At 39.7% G+C, this 15,455-nt stretch overlaps 1 protein-coding gene across 3 annotated transcripts in view; it reads left to right on the top strand.

The window, feature by feature from the left end:
- Positions 1-456: 456 nt before the first annotated feature.
- pex5la (peroxisomal biogenesis factor 5-like a) overlaps positions 457-15,455 on the top strand; it is a 56,611-nt gene continuing 41,612 nt past the window's right edge. For 2 of the 3 annotated variants that reach the window (XM_030050272.1, XM_030050274.1), the window contains exons 1-2: positions 1,517-1,603; positions 10,839-10,943. In XM_030050272.1, coding sequence (XP_029906132.1) covers positions 1,589-1,603; positions 10,839-10,943 — 120 coding nt within the window. In that variant the 5' untranslated portion in view covers positions 1,517-1,588. Of the gene's footprint in view, positions 605-1,516; positions 1,604-10,838; positions 10,944-15,455 lie in introns of those variants that run through there. The other variant, XM_030050273.1, reaches the window with a different exon arrangement.

Below are 15,455 nucleotides of genomic sequence, written 5' to 3'. Positions count from 1 at the left end.
CTAGGCCACTTGTGTGTGTTTTACATCACCAGCTCAGATACTCACGTAGGCTGTGGAATCATGAAAGTAATTCTTCAGTGAAAGAAATCATGAGACAAATCTTTCAATGAAAATATGAAATAACAAGGGCCAGAACTTGGAGTAAGTGGGAAAGTGCTAGAACAGGTTTAGCAGTCATTGTGTACAACGCCACAGTGCACTCTGCTGTGTGGAACAGAATGGAAATGAATGAATCCTACGTTTGATTAGTGTAATGAAACAAATATTGCCAGGTCTTTTGTTAATTTCCAGTTTGACATGTTGACATGAAGTAGCAGGTAAAGACAGGTGTTCCTGGTGACATTAATGAAGGTTCAGTTCCACTGAAGTGCAGCCGAGCTTCTCCAGTGAGCCAGCAGGACCAGCAGCAGGACGCTGACTGTGGTAGAGCTGAATGAAACGGAACCTTAATTAATGTCATTGAAAACACCTGTGTTTACCTGCTACTCGTGTCAAAATGGCAGCTGTGAAAACTATGAACTGCCTCATCTCTCGAAAACTGGATTATTAGAGTTAACATATAATTCCAAGACCTTCCAGAACTTCATCCAGGAGTTCCCTGTTGGTGAGTTTAACACCAGAACATACAGTCCTAGAGGGTTCTATTGCTTTTATGCAACAGTTACAATTTTGTAGCCACTATTGTTTTCAATCCCGAATGAAACACTGAAATGAAGATATGATTACCATTTTTAATTTGCCATTAAAAGTAGTTCCCAAAACTTTTTTTAGGAACATAAATCAATAAGAAAACAAAACAAATACAGATAGACACAGATGGTGGCAATGTTCAACCCAATTTTTGCCGATTATTATATCAATAATGTCAGCAAGGTGAAGTAGTTAAAATAAAGTTGTCATGGTTCTGAGTGGAGGTTGGTAGGACCCAAATGCAGGAGCAGGCTGCAGTGAAGAAAAATAATAATTTATTAACTGAAACTACTAAATAACACGAGGAACAGTGGAAGCATGCATGGCTTCAAAGACAATAATCAGACAAAGAACTGAAATGAAGACAGGACTTAAATACACAAGGAACTAATGCGATAAGGAAGGAGCTGGAGCATAAGACAGGAGAACACAGAGGACAAGCTGAGGGAAACACTGGGAGGGATCAGGACAACCAGGGATAATCCCACAGACTCAGGGCAGGTGTGGAACTGGGAGGGGCAAACAAAAGAGGAACCAGACACAGGTGAAACCACTAATGGGAGTGACACAGCAGGGTAAAGGAAACTACACCAAAATGCAAGGAAAACACAGATAAACAAAAGTAGAGTCCAAACCAAAAATCCAAAACACCAGAAACTGCCCAGCCAGTGTTTTTTAAATCTCATTTTATGTATTGTTTTTTTTTTTTTTTTTATAACCACACCACATCACCAAGTTTGTACCCGCTAAGCTTTTGGGAACCACACAGCATCAGCAGCCAATAGTGTGCTGGCACCGCCGCACGTCCTGACAATCACCGCGGCACCACCGGCACTCCGGTTAGCAACCTCCTAGCTGAAATTAGCCATCGGACAGTAGCTCAGCGAGGTGGTTCTTGATGGTGAACTCGCAGGTAGGCTTGTGGGTGTTTGGACAGTAGCCTAATAACCTGGCACACACTGGGCGGCTTGATGCCTTTGCACTGATTTATATTTAAGCCTTATTTGCTCAGCTGTTCCAGCAAGCGGGAGCCTATAACCCTCGGGGACAGTTTTTCACCATCTCTCCACATTATGAGGCATTACCTTCCTCTGCCTTTCCCAAAAAGTGTCACTTCATTTTTGTGCAAGCGCTGCCATTGCACATCATCTCCATAATGAAATATTCATTTGTGCAGCTCTGAAATTAGGGTTTTTAGGGCACTGGGGGAATAATTATTCCCCTGTATGTAGCTGTAATAGTGGGCCAGTAAGTGCTGAAGCCCAGTGTTCTTGTTTCATAAATTGGGCATTGGCAAAGGGACCAAGAGAAGACACTGTTGTATTAACCCAAAGTTTCAAACGATCACACCAAAGTAGTGTATTATATTTCACTGTCTTTTTCTCAATATCCTATACAGTATGATTTTATCAGTCCTATGTTTTTTTCTTAGATGGCAACATGCATCTCCTGACACTCACAGCAGATCACACTCAAATGTTTCTTGAAAATAATTCTTAGTGTCTGCTGTATGGGATTCTGCATATGTTACCGCGTGAAGACAAGTTGTCAGTCACAGAAAAATATATTAAATTGACAGCAGTTTCTTGTGATTATCTCTACATTCTGCCACTTGTGTTGCCCTAAGCCAATCTGACCCATCCGGAGTCTGAGTAGACAAAAAAACATGTACTTTAGGTGTGATTCATAGTGCAAGCTTGCCATGGCCTCTAATAGTTAAATGCTGTGAGTGCAGAAATACAGCCATGGGGTGGCTTTCAGCAAATCGCCTGAAACCCCCTTTGTTGACTGAGGGATTTGAAGCATCACCAAAGCTTAAATCCATACAGACTTGTCTGTCCCAGTACTATGGGAGGCATTCCTGATAGGCAAACACTTTTACACAGATTACTGGTTATTAAGTACTGCTCTCCAGGCAATCTTGTGTGAAAATTGGTGGAAATGGGGTAAGCTTATTCACTTTAAAGAAACTGACGAATTGAAAAGGAAGAGGCCTGCATTAGTTTTTGGGCATTTCTCAAAACAGAGAACATGGGCGAGAAAACCAGAAATATCAGTGCCTGGTAGTAATCATTACAATAAACATGGTACTAATTGAGGTAATCACTGGGTTATTGGTATTGATCGACAACACCATTATCCCCTGCAGATATATTATAGTCATTTTGTGCCATGTGGCTGTAGTAATCATACTTCCTGCCACTTCAAGCATGCATTTGTCAGCACTGAGTTGTTTGATTTGGGCTTTATGTGAATTTTGTTGAGTTACTCTCATCACAATCTCTTAAAGAGAGAAGCAGTTCTTCCATTCTGAACTCTCTGTGTGTCCCCTGCCTTCAGACTGAAACAAACTAAACATGAGGGTAGAGGACACACAGCTTTTTCAACAGTATTTATTACCTCACAGGTTTCAGATATCCATTCAGTAACTTCTTATGTTTTAAGTCGCAGATCTTGTTTCCGCTGCTTTTGTCTAAATTAATTGCATGTCTAGTGCATCACCCACCTAAACCATTGTTTTTCAAATCATTTCACTTTCAGCTGAAGCAGCTCCTCTTATTCAGCATGCAGAAGTGACAGTTTATACCACGATTTGTTATCAGGCTCTGAGTATTACTGTAAATGGAAACATGAAACATTCTAGGTCAAATTGACGCCCCAGTATTTTTAATACATAGCAGTAAAACCACTGAGGAAATGCGGCAAACCATTGACATGTTTGTCTGTGCACTTGTCAGTCTATTTCAGCTTTATACTCACTAGACTGTTTCCAGAGAAACATCACTCTGAGAATAACTTAAACTGCCTCAGGCAATGTAATATATATTTTATTATGATGCCACAGACGACATTAGATGCATGAAGAAACAGTTAAAAACAGAGCACTCTGCTACAGCTTCCCATGACTCTAATTAGCTTAGTGTACTGAAGTACACTTTTGTTATGGAGGTAATAAGGTAACCATGAAATCAGAAAACTGATTAGAGATGAGAAATAAACTGTCTTCTAGGTTATTATTCTCTGCACACTCCAAATATTGCAATTAAATGAGATAATTTTGCCAAGAGTCATCTAGAGTTGTAGTTGCACATGAAAATACTGGTGCACAAACCTAAGCATTGTGTGATTTGTGTTGCCCGTGATCTCAGATGTGCCTTTAAAAAGTTTTAGGCTTTGACAAAACAACTCATGTGCCCAGACATGTTTATTACCCTGGCAATGACTTGCTATCACATTTTTCAAGTCTTTACAAACCCTTCAGAAATATAACAGGGTACTAAATGTATCCTCGGGAGATGAGAAGTTGCATAGGGAGCAGTTATTTGTATTGGGATGTAAATTTAGATCGGCAGCAGAGTCAAGACATGATTGGTATGAGCTATAAAGAACAATCACATCCCTTGTCATTGGGATGCTATGAGCTGCTGCAAATAGACTCAGAGCGGTGGCCAGTGTTTCAAGGCATGGTGCAGTCAATTTTTCAATCTGCGACACAAGACCACTTTGGGCTGCACTTTTCACTGACATATTAGATGCACCACCTCCTTCTCTCATTCATTAAAGGAAGCATCTCCCATAAAGCTTACGGAAACCAATAAACACTGGCAGAAAATGTCATGTTGACACAGTGTGTCCCTATGAGCTGCTATAAAAATGAGGACCCACGGTAATATTTATAGGTATTAGCCCAGCTTAGCCTCAGTATTATCACCATAGGAACATGGTTACAGGCTTCAGTATCTCGGGTGTTCAGCATCCCGTAACACACTGAGCCTCGGCAACAGAGCGGATGGCCTGCGGTGGATAGTTGTGTCGTGCAAGTCAGACTGTAGAGCCTGAGGACGGAGGAAGTGCAGTGTGTGTGAGTGTCACCTCAGCACCGCAGTGCCCAGTGGCTGCCATCTTTTGTGGGCAGCTGAGAATGAATGAAGCCCTGCCCGAAGTCAACGCGGCCTCTTCCTCATCCTGAGGATCTGCTTCGTCAGGACTCATTTACAGTGCACAGGCTGTGTGAGTCCCACTCAGGAAGTGGCTCACAGTTCGCTCACAGGTCACCAGTCATCTTCACCATCGACTCCCTGTGAGTCAGAAGTTGTAGCGTGGCAGATCATTTCCTCTCAAGTGCAGATATGTGCTCGTCCCTGACCGTGATCAATTTTCTGTCTGCTGAGAGAGATCCCAGCCGTACTGTGTGGCTCGCCTTTGAAGCCAGGAGGGAAACACAGAAGAGGTGAGAGGCGAGGAGCACCGAGAGATTCATCAAACAGCAGACTGTGTCACTAACACAAACGTTAATAGTTACATACAAAGGATAGCATGGCAAGTGGCCAGACTGGCAAGCACATTTTGCTACAGGCTCTGACCACTCATAGCAACAGAGGAGAGGGGAACTGATATCATAGCTGACCTTATTTCAGCAATAGATTGTCCTGTAGCCAGATTCAGCTGCATGAATTTTAATGTATGGTAATGCGAATCGAGATAAACACATGCCGATTCTGGAGCAAAGGGGGGGATTTCTGCAGATCTGTTTGTGGAAATTTCCAGCCCTTTTTTCCTCACATTTCTTTTATTTTAATTTACCTGTCCATGACCAGTGTTTTGTGTAGATGGATATTTTCCCCAGCTGGCTTTTAAATAGAAATAAAAGGGAAGCCACCTATCCTGTTATATAATACGGATTTAAATACCACCACTGTTTAACACTATAAAACACACCAACACAAAGACGAATCTGAGCAGTGCATGTTTCCTGTTGGAATCCTTTTTTCTTTTTCTTTTTTAACATGAATTATGTTGGGGGAAAGTAGTTTATCATCCTCCCTGTTATCAAATCAATGCTTGATATTCACAAAATAAGTAAATCAGTTGAGATCAAATCCTAGATGAGTAATTCCAAGAATCATGACAGTCCAAGAGCAATTTTGCAATTAAATCTCAGGGCAGGTCGGTCGATTGTGTTAACTGAAGGTAGAACAACTCTGTAAGACATCACATTTAGTGAAGTGAGCACAATGAGATGACACGTTTTAATAGCTGCATGTCAAAACAGTGTATCATTCTACTGTCACACCATCTCGAAGGAAAATATTAACTGTGCAAAATGAAAATCCATTTCGACTTTTAAAATGATAGACTCTTTGGTTCATACAACACTTTAACTTTCCATTTAGGAGCTACTGAAAGTTTAATTTTAGTCCCTTAATATGAATATGCATAGCATGTCAGAAACAAACTCTGTTTAAACAGACATACAGAAACAACAGGCTGCAATTCTATCATCTGTTTTATGCTTTGACCAACCAGCTTTTACTAAGCTTTTGTGAGCCCTCTCATGAGAGTCCCGAAGCAAAACAAGTAAATGTATTAGCTGGAATGATGAATTTGCAGCGATGGCCAGGGAATTGTAAATGGATTTTCTGAGTGCTGAAACAAACAGGCACATTTATGTACCCTGCCACTAACAGCACCTAATCATCTGATTAAACTGTTTGCGTAGTGCTGTAAATCGCATCCACTGTAGGCAATTTATTTTTTCTGCTATGTCAGAATAATCCCATAGTGAATAAATCAGTCACAATGAAGAAGTTCATGATTTAAAAAACAATGTTTGATTGTCTGATTGCATGAGGGTTTTTTTTTTTTCATGTAATCCACTCACCAAATCAGATATGTATGTTTCAGAGGAGACGACTGAGACGCAGAGGATCTGGTTTTGATTCACTGTCTGATTAATAATAAGTCACACTATCAAGTGAATCTTTGCTCAGTGTAATCATACATATGGAGCAGAACAGCATATACAGTATTTCCATAACAAGTTTCTTTTGAATAATTTAAGCCTTTGTCTTGTATATTGTTGTTTTTTTCCCCGTTCAGCAGACTGTACACAGAAAGTAAAAAAGCCGCCGTTCGCCTTTTTTACAGCGTTGTGAAGCCAAGTGCATATACATAATTATCTCCATTGTCAAGGTTTCAGACAGTTAAGTGTGGGGGATGAAAACAAAAAGTTATGAAGCAGCACAAAGGAGGTCATTAAGTTTCCCTACAGCTCTTCACTGTATAGTGTGTTGCCAAATACATCAGAAATTACTCCAAGTGAAGTGGGTGCCAGTTAAACAAAAGCGGAAGGAAAACAACGCCACAGGCCAGCCCCGACTGTAAGCCGATGCAAACTGACTGTGCCGAGATTGAAATATGCAGCAAGATGCATCATCAGACAGTCGAAAAGTTTAGTCAGAGATTGCTTTGGTGCTTGTTTAGAGCTTTTTGTCTTTTCTCAGGTCACATGAATGCCACTTTGCCACTGGCAGTGAATTAGTGGAAGCCTTCTCCTACTTACACTTAGTGAGACTGGAGTGTGGGTGGGCGCAGGTGGTTTTTGAGACTCTATTAGGAACATTAGGCTCTCTGGGGACGTTACCCTCAAGGCCATGCACATGCATTTTGTGACATGATACAACTGACTGGAAAATCAGTGGAGGAAATGCCTAATTTTGCTGGCATGTGGAAATGTGAAGAGCCCTAATCAGATCTAGCTAAGGGGCTTCCCGTTTGCTTCATGATCTGTCTGTCCAGGCCGTTTAACTAAATCTGCAATTTTAAAAATGGAGTGGTGAAATGCATTTTTTTTTTTTATCCAGACAAATATTAGAACAGCAGATTTGATTGCAAGAATGAAAGAAAATAACTTGTGTTTTGGTGACATTTGGGCCTCTTTAGTGAAAAAGTATGAATAAAAGTCTGCACAATACGCTTTCTATTTTGAATTTATTTCAAACACTGACACGCACCAGAGAATATACAATACAATTCAATCCAATCAATTTATTGGTCCAATTTGTAAACTGGTTCTGTAATAGGTTAGTAAGAAATACAACAAGAGACATAAAACAGCCTAAAACATAACCCAAACGAACATTAAAAGCAACCACACAAGTCAATAAATGAAATTCCTAAAACTGAAACATTAAGGAATGCTCAATGCTGATTGAGAAACTCGACTGCAGCAGAAGCCTTTGTCCTGTTTAGTCTGGTTGTGGTGGTCCTGTACCATCTGTCTGAGGGCAAAAGATTAAAAATAAATAAATAAATAAATGTAAATAAATAAATAAATGAAAAGGGGATGATCAACAATAGTCATAGTTTTCATCACATTATGTCTTTTGTCAATGTCATGTTGGACCTGCAGCACAAAGTGACTTTGGCTGGGATATTGAGCCGCCAGTACAGTCTGGTTTTGTTGGCAATGGTTGGAGCCCCAAACCAAACCACTATACAACAGGTCAAAACAGATTCAATAAAACTGTGGTAAAACAGTGTCATCATGTTGCAGCTGACATTAAAGAATTCAACTTGTGCAAGAAAAATAATCTACTACAGCAGCGTCCCAAATATAAGGCATAGTGTGCAGACTTTTATTTATAACTTGCAATTTTTCATGTTTTTGCACCCTTGCACAAAGTTTTGCAGAGTTGCTTCCTGTGTTGTGCTTCTTTAATGAAGAAATGACCTCTGCTCTGTGGGAAAGCCGTTGGTGTTCCTTTTGTCAGATTTGTGATGGTTTCTGCAGCCCAGCTTTGGCAATATTGTAGGCTGGAAAGGATGACAATGGGCTTGTGAAATCAATTTGACCTCTTATGTAATGTGGCCTTGGTTGTTATCAGCAAAGCTCTAGACAGTCTTCTTCCCAGTGGGAGTGGGAGATTGTGTGTGTGTGTGTGTGTGTGTGTGTGTGTGTGTGTGTGTGTGTGTGTGTGTGTGTGTGTGAGTGAGTGTGTGAGAGAGAGAGAGAGAGAGAGAGAGAGAGAGAGAGAGAGAGAGAGAGAGAGAGAGAGAGAGAGAGAGAGAGAGAGAGAGAGGTTATAGCACGGTGAAGGTCGCATTGCATAGATTATATCGCTACAGTTGTCAAAAATCTTATATCCAAGTTTTCAAGAATTTAGCAAAGCAATCTTACTTCATTACAGTGACAGCCAGTGTTGTCAGTGTAAACTTAACATGCTAAATCTAAATCTACTTTGCCTGTTTGTGTGTTTTTTCTGAATTTGACTGTTTTTGTTTTTATCTTGGAAACCTTCTAGATGCTGGAAGAGCCTGTGTCAGTTAGAAAGAGCAAAAATGTCTAATTATGACTTAAATTAATTGCCGTTGCGATAATTGTTGTTTTAATTTTCACCCTCATAAAAAAAAAAATACTGGGGCAGATAACAAGTATCAATTTCATATTTGATTGATAATTAGAGTTAATACTGAAAATTATTGTCATTCACCTGTAGCATTGTATGTAAGTGGATGAAGTAATATATGTCTGAATAATACATTAATATTGACAACTGTAAATCTGGTATAAAATAGGCTGTAGAAGAATTTCAAAGCAAAATTTCATTGCATTTTCTCCAAAGAGAGCTTCGTAACCGTTAAGTACAATTAGGAAGACCAAAATTCAAGTTAAAACAGAGGAGAGCATCCCCTCCTTCATCCCATCCTAGACATAGTACATTTTTTCTTTGCTTTTCTCAAATCACAGTGTGGTGTTGGCTATGGTCACTGGCTAGGAAACTTCACTTACAACAAGCGATGAATCAAAACGAAAGTGTCTCCTTGACAGCAGTGAGCGCTAATGTCCAGAGAAAGCTGCAGAATATTAAATCTTTTGCCTCTCTCATCGCTTCGGTATCCTTTAGTATAAAAGAGTCACAAATTGGCCTCCCTGTAAGTATCAATATGCTGCTAAGGTCATGCAACCCAGTTGCCAGAATAAAATGGTGCCATTTTACATTTCTGCAAACCAAATGTGCTGAAATGTCAACGTTTCTGAACCAAAAATACTTTGCATATCAACACTTACACAAACACATCTACTTCAACAATTTTTATTTGCTTTGTTGGCTCCGTTAGCCACCAAAACGGATGAAAAGGTCATGGTTAAGTTAAGGAAAAGGTTCGTTGTCATGGTTAAGGTTAAGAAAGGGTCCGTCACCGTGGTTTAGGTTAAGAAAAGGTTCATTGTTATGGTTAAGGTTACGAAAAGGTCATGTTTAAGGATAGAAAAAGGTTTATGGTCATGGTTAAGGTCAGGAAAAGGTCATGGTTAAGGTTTATAGGTTAAGGTATAGTTAAGGTTCGTCACCATGGTTATGGTTAGTAAAAGGTTCGTTGTCATGGTTAAGGTTAGGACAAAATCATACTTATGGTTAAGAAAAGATTCGTCATTATGGTTATGAAAAGAACATGGTTAAAGTTAAGAAAAGATCTGTTATTATGGTTAGGAAAAGGTCATGGTTAAAGTTAAGAAAAGGTTTATCATCATGGTTAAGATTTGGAAAAGGTCATGGTTAACGTTATGAAACGTTAGCTCACATTCACTGATATTAGCTAGGTAAAAGCAAACAAAGCTCTCACTTGAGGAAGACTCGAACCCCAGTCTGCAGAAGCAAACAAAGTCCTGTTGACTGTGCCCTACCTCAGCTGTTTGCTCTATACTATGTCACAAAATTTGAAAATGTAACATTTCAACATATCCTTGGTTTGCAGAAATGCAAAATGCCGACATTATTTTTTCCTGGCAACCGGGCAAGGTCATGTGACAAGGTTTCTGACTGTTGAAGTTCAAGTTTTTCAGACAGCTACCTCTTGCTGCCATTTGGAGCCACTAGTGTGTGAAGTTGCCTTGTGCAGCTTTAGAGTCACCAACACTGAAGATAAGAGGTTTTCTTCTGACACCAGTAATACAGTATATTCCTTTTGCAGCAGCCCAATAGACATGCACTTTCATTCCATACAAATAATTCTTAGCAATGAATCATCCATTATGATCAATTATAGGATCTCTGCAATGAGCTCTGCCTAAAATTCTGTCTTTATGCCTTATGGTGTGGAAAAAAACTGCTACTGCTACTGAGGACCATACTCATCATTGTGTATAGTGAAACCCCTACATTGTGTAGTGACCCTCTTTTCATTGCCATAGTCCTGTGGAAATGTCTTCAGTCGCTGTTTTTGTTACCTTAGATAGATCCACGTAGTACCTCCATAGTGTCATCATCATGAAGTAAAGTTTTTTATGTAAGATGCCCTGGACCGGGGCAAAGCACTGAGTTGTCCAAATGTCCTGATGCAAGTCATTGTTGATTTCACTGTTGTAGGGGAAAGACTCTAGGGCCGCAGATAAGACTGTTGCCATGGTCCTGAAGGAGATACCAAGTAAGGCGTCATCAGAAGGGAAGCCCCTCCTCACGGTGACTACCAAGGTGGGCAGAACCATTGCAGAAACCCCCTTCTCCCCCGCCTCCAAGTGGAACTTCCTCCTGTATTGGTCATACTGAAATAAATAGCAAAGCTTTGAGTATCCTGTATCTGACCTCCATTGTCTACTAACTCAGTCCTGTCTTATAGCTATAGTGTCTAACAAAGATAAAGATGCATTAGTGGTGATTTTATTTCATTTGCAGCTGCTCTATGGGGTATAAAACTTCTGCATAATTGCAGACTTGTAAAAACATGTGATCTCTTAAAGTATAACATGTGAGACTGCCTAATGTCTCTCAGCTGGTAAATTATTAGACTGAAATTCTTCACATTTCTCATCTTTCAACTGTAGATCCGTCACACATTTCCAGTTAACATTTATTGTGCATTTAGTAAGTATGGTGGGATTAGCCAGTCCTCAGAGGGTCATTACAAATTTCTTTTCCCATTTTTAATCAGGTCAGACTAATGTCCTCATGAACTTTTTACACCTCATAAGCAGCTAATCCATGGCACAAATACAGTGTTGTTTGCATTTCCAAAATGCAATACCTCGCAGCATGGCAATAGGCTGTTAATATAGCTCTATATGTAGAAAATACTGCAGCAAAATACTTTATGCTCTGCTGAGCTTCTCGTTCTTCTTTGCTTTGTCACATGGATGGTAAGGGTGCACCAGATGCCAGTGGTGGCATCTGGTTTTCTTATCTCTGTGCTCTGTGCTTGATTGCTTTTGTATGTGTGCCCCTCTGTGTGTCTTTCTCTATATCTGTGTCTGTTTTTATAATCTATAACCTTTACACTTGTCTGACTTCTGTATCCAAAGTAAGTGCATTCATTTGTTACTTCCTAAAATAACGCTGTATTTGAGTGACACTTAAACAATCACCACAGCCCAAAGATAACGCTTCCACTCCAAGGGAATAACAGCAACAACATTTTTGCTGACACCATCAGAAGCTGCTCAGTTCACACTAACAAGATATGACATGCCTACTCTGAAACAAAGGAAAATGCTTTTGTTGTTTAATCATAGTTTATTGTGTTGCAAGCACAATGATGAAGCAAAAAACAACACCTTTGCAAAATCATTGCATCTACACATTGGCATAATGTTAATAATTTTTAAAAGCAGTGTTTTCAGCGAGGTCACTAAAGAACAATTTGCCTCACTTCAACCTGAAGCTCTATCTGCTACTTGGCAAATCTATTCCCTTTACATGCTGCAGTGCCACACAAATCAATATCATAATGACAATTTGTAAAGAGTTCCCTGTTTGTAATGTTGCACCATCTGCAAAAATCAATATCTTCAGTCTTTCATTATTTGCTAATCAACATCAGACTATTCAAATCATTGACTTTATGGGGTAATTTAACATGTTTGCCCATGGTCAGGTTACTTTTAGATTACACAGACAAACACATCTATAAATCTATAAAGCTGTCATTTTTACATACTTGTTTTTATTTCTAGTTTAATTTGACTCTAGATTTCAATAGCCTTGATCACATTTTCCATCTTACTGAAATCCTTTTCCATATTGTAAACCAAAATCAGTGAAATGCTCAAGTCTGGACAGACAAAGCAGAAACCTTCTTACCCACCTTGCCCAGAATAGTTGACAGCACATTGTATTGAATAAAACAACAATCTTGTGAATTATCACTTTAAGCTCGTACTCCTGCCGTTTTCTCTAGCTTGCTGTATGCAGGTGTACGCGCACACACGCACACACATATGTAAGCATAGACACACATTCACAGGGAGCTGTTGGTGCATATTTTATGCCTGAGCTGATTGATCCAAAGTAAAGCTCTTAATTTCTTGCAACATTTGAACCAAATAATTAAGATGCTCATACCTCCTCTCTGGTAAGCAATTCAAACCATTTCCATATTAGTGACCTTTATATTGAGTATTTATTACGTCATTTAACTCAAATCCCTACGTGAGATGCAAATTACTCACGAGCCAACAGTATAAGGCTTAGGAAATACAGTATATGTTTTAAAAAGTCATGTCCAACTCAAATCCTTGCTCCACAAACTCCTGCACAGTAACCTCATACTGTTCTTTTTTTGTTTTTTGTTTGTTTGTTTTGTTTTGTTTTTTGATGCCATAACCATTGAAACAATTTGTGCAAAAAATGTGCTTTTAGAGTGTGATTTGCATCCCAGATAATGACATTTGCATAGGAGCCATGTTGCAAATTGTAGAAAACATAAGTTACAGCTGATAAGCCGTACAGTGTTAAAGCTCACTTGAGGGGATACATGAGTTTAGCTTCTCACAAACAGTTTGAGAAACTGGATTATTGTCCAAAAAAGTCAAACTGACAACAAACTTTGATACTGTATGCACTACTTCTCAGTACTGCATGCATAGCTTCGCAGTCTAAGGACAACCACGTCAGACCATTATGATAAGTCACAAAAACACTCAACCAGCCAAACTACAGTGTGCAGGCCCATGGGATCGCATGTGGGACAGTACATTTCCACCCACAACAGCAACTCAGACGCGATGGCAATGAGTAAACAGGATGCTGCGATATCAAAAGAGCTTCACAAAGATTCAACCAGCAGCTTGAATTGAAAAAAATCAAATTAAAAAATAAAAATTCAGTGGAGCCCAAGGGCCAACTGTGATATTATCCACAACATAGTAGTCACGGAGGAACCTCACAAAAGATCTTGGCTGTGATATTTCTTTAAGTAACACATCCCAAAATCAAAGACAACCGTCTCTCACATAGCCTGCAGGTATTTGATTATCCGACACCTGCAGTAATTCTCAACTCTCTGCTCTCGCTGTTCTATACATATATCCCCCTTTCTTGTAGTGTTTTCCATCCTCCCCATCCTTCCTCCCTCTCCTCTCTACAACCCTCCCCTCCCCTTCCCCGCCCTCAAGACTCTTGAGTTTAACTGGTACACAGTTCCCTTGACAGCAACATCTGAGAGACTGCTTGGAGTCAAGCCCAGGTGGCACAATTAGCTGAAATTTTCCATTACATAATTTTCCAGATTATTCCGAAAACACTTGTAAACAAAATGGTGATGTGCTTTGCATGTGACGGGAGCAAAAGGGTACAAAGGGAGGTTTGCAAGTAAGAATAGTGAGGGAAAACGGTACTCTCCTTGTAGAGAGAGTAATGAAGGACACACTGCTCAGGTAGCTGCTCTCCTGGGTTCTCCTTGCAGGAGGAACAGTGAACCCATAATTGGCCTTGGCTTGCTACTTGCTACAAAAGTGCCCGCTCCCTCACCACAGATAATTGTGGTAGATCCTTCGTTCCCATTTCCTGGGTGATTAGTAAGGGAAAATGCACAGGTCTCTGACATCATTTGAAGACCAAGATCATTATTTAGGACTGGCTCCCACGGCAATTACAGAGAGTGCTTTGAAGAACATGCACAAAGATCATTTACAAAGTGTTCAATGCAAATAGCACAAGGACTTCCATCGCGTAGCCTGCCAGCAGTGATGTACAACCATGACCTTGATCCGCTCACTTGAGCTGAGCGTTTGTCACTTCTCTGTCAGGCCTATCCATTCAAAACCGAAATGAAAAGCATATTGAAATGCAAAACAGACTGACAGTGTTGCACTTAAACTAAACAACATGTCATCTTTTGTAGGAATATGCTAATACTGGTGAGTTTCAGCAGTGATCATTGCAACACGGGCTTCTTAGCCATTATTTTGTCATCATAGCTCAGATTTCAGGAGGCACAAGACCTCAACACTATTTAATAAAATTAACATTATAACTTGAAGATTATGGTATGTTGTACATGTTCAGTGCACTTAAATCTGTTTAACAGCAGTTCCATATGTAAATTAGTCACAACATCAAAAAGCACGACTCTCCACAGGGAAGGCTTTAGTCAGCATCCAGATACTATTTGTATTGCTCAATAAAATGACTGGAGGAATTCAAGGGCGTCTGTCTTTATGGGAGTTTTCACATTGACTGCCGAGGATTGCACACCTCAGTTTAATGCAAACAGTAACTCATCAATGCCCTGTACACTTTGCAAACATCACAAAAAATCGTTACTCACTGACTATCATTCCCTCACCCACTCTTGTGTAATGTGAAAGCAAATGCATTTATGAATGTAATTTACATAGTTAAGAGATTTTCCCCCTTGAGTCTTCCGCTTCTCTATCTCCAAAGGGTTTATACAGTGCACACTGTGTATTTACATTGCATGGCTGGCCTTCATTTAACATGGTGAATGTCGACTTGTGTATATTTCCACAGTATCCACATCTGAGCGTAGAAAGCATAAATTAATGTATTAACATTGGTTATATTAACTGATTAAATTAGTGTGAATGGATCTTTCAGCTAGGCAGCTGGTTGGAAAACCTTATGTTTGATTTTTCAATGACGTTAAGTTCAGGGAAAAATAAAATAGAATGGAATACATAATCAAGCCACATAGACTAACAGAACAAAATAGTCTATTCTGATTATAAAGACTAGTTTAATGTTCCATAG

This window comes from Myripristis murdjan, chromosome 4, assembly GCF_902150065.1.
Source record: "Myripristis murdjan chromosome 4, fMyrMur1.1, whole genome shotgun sequence".
Classification (NCBI taxonomy): domain Eukaryota; kingdom Metazoa; phylum Chordata; class Actinopteri; order Holocentriformes; family Holocentridae; genus Myripristis; species Myripristis murdjan.
This window is presented reverse-complemented; position numbering and strand designations above follow the sequence as displayed.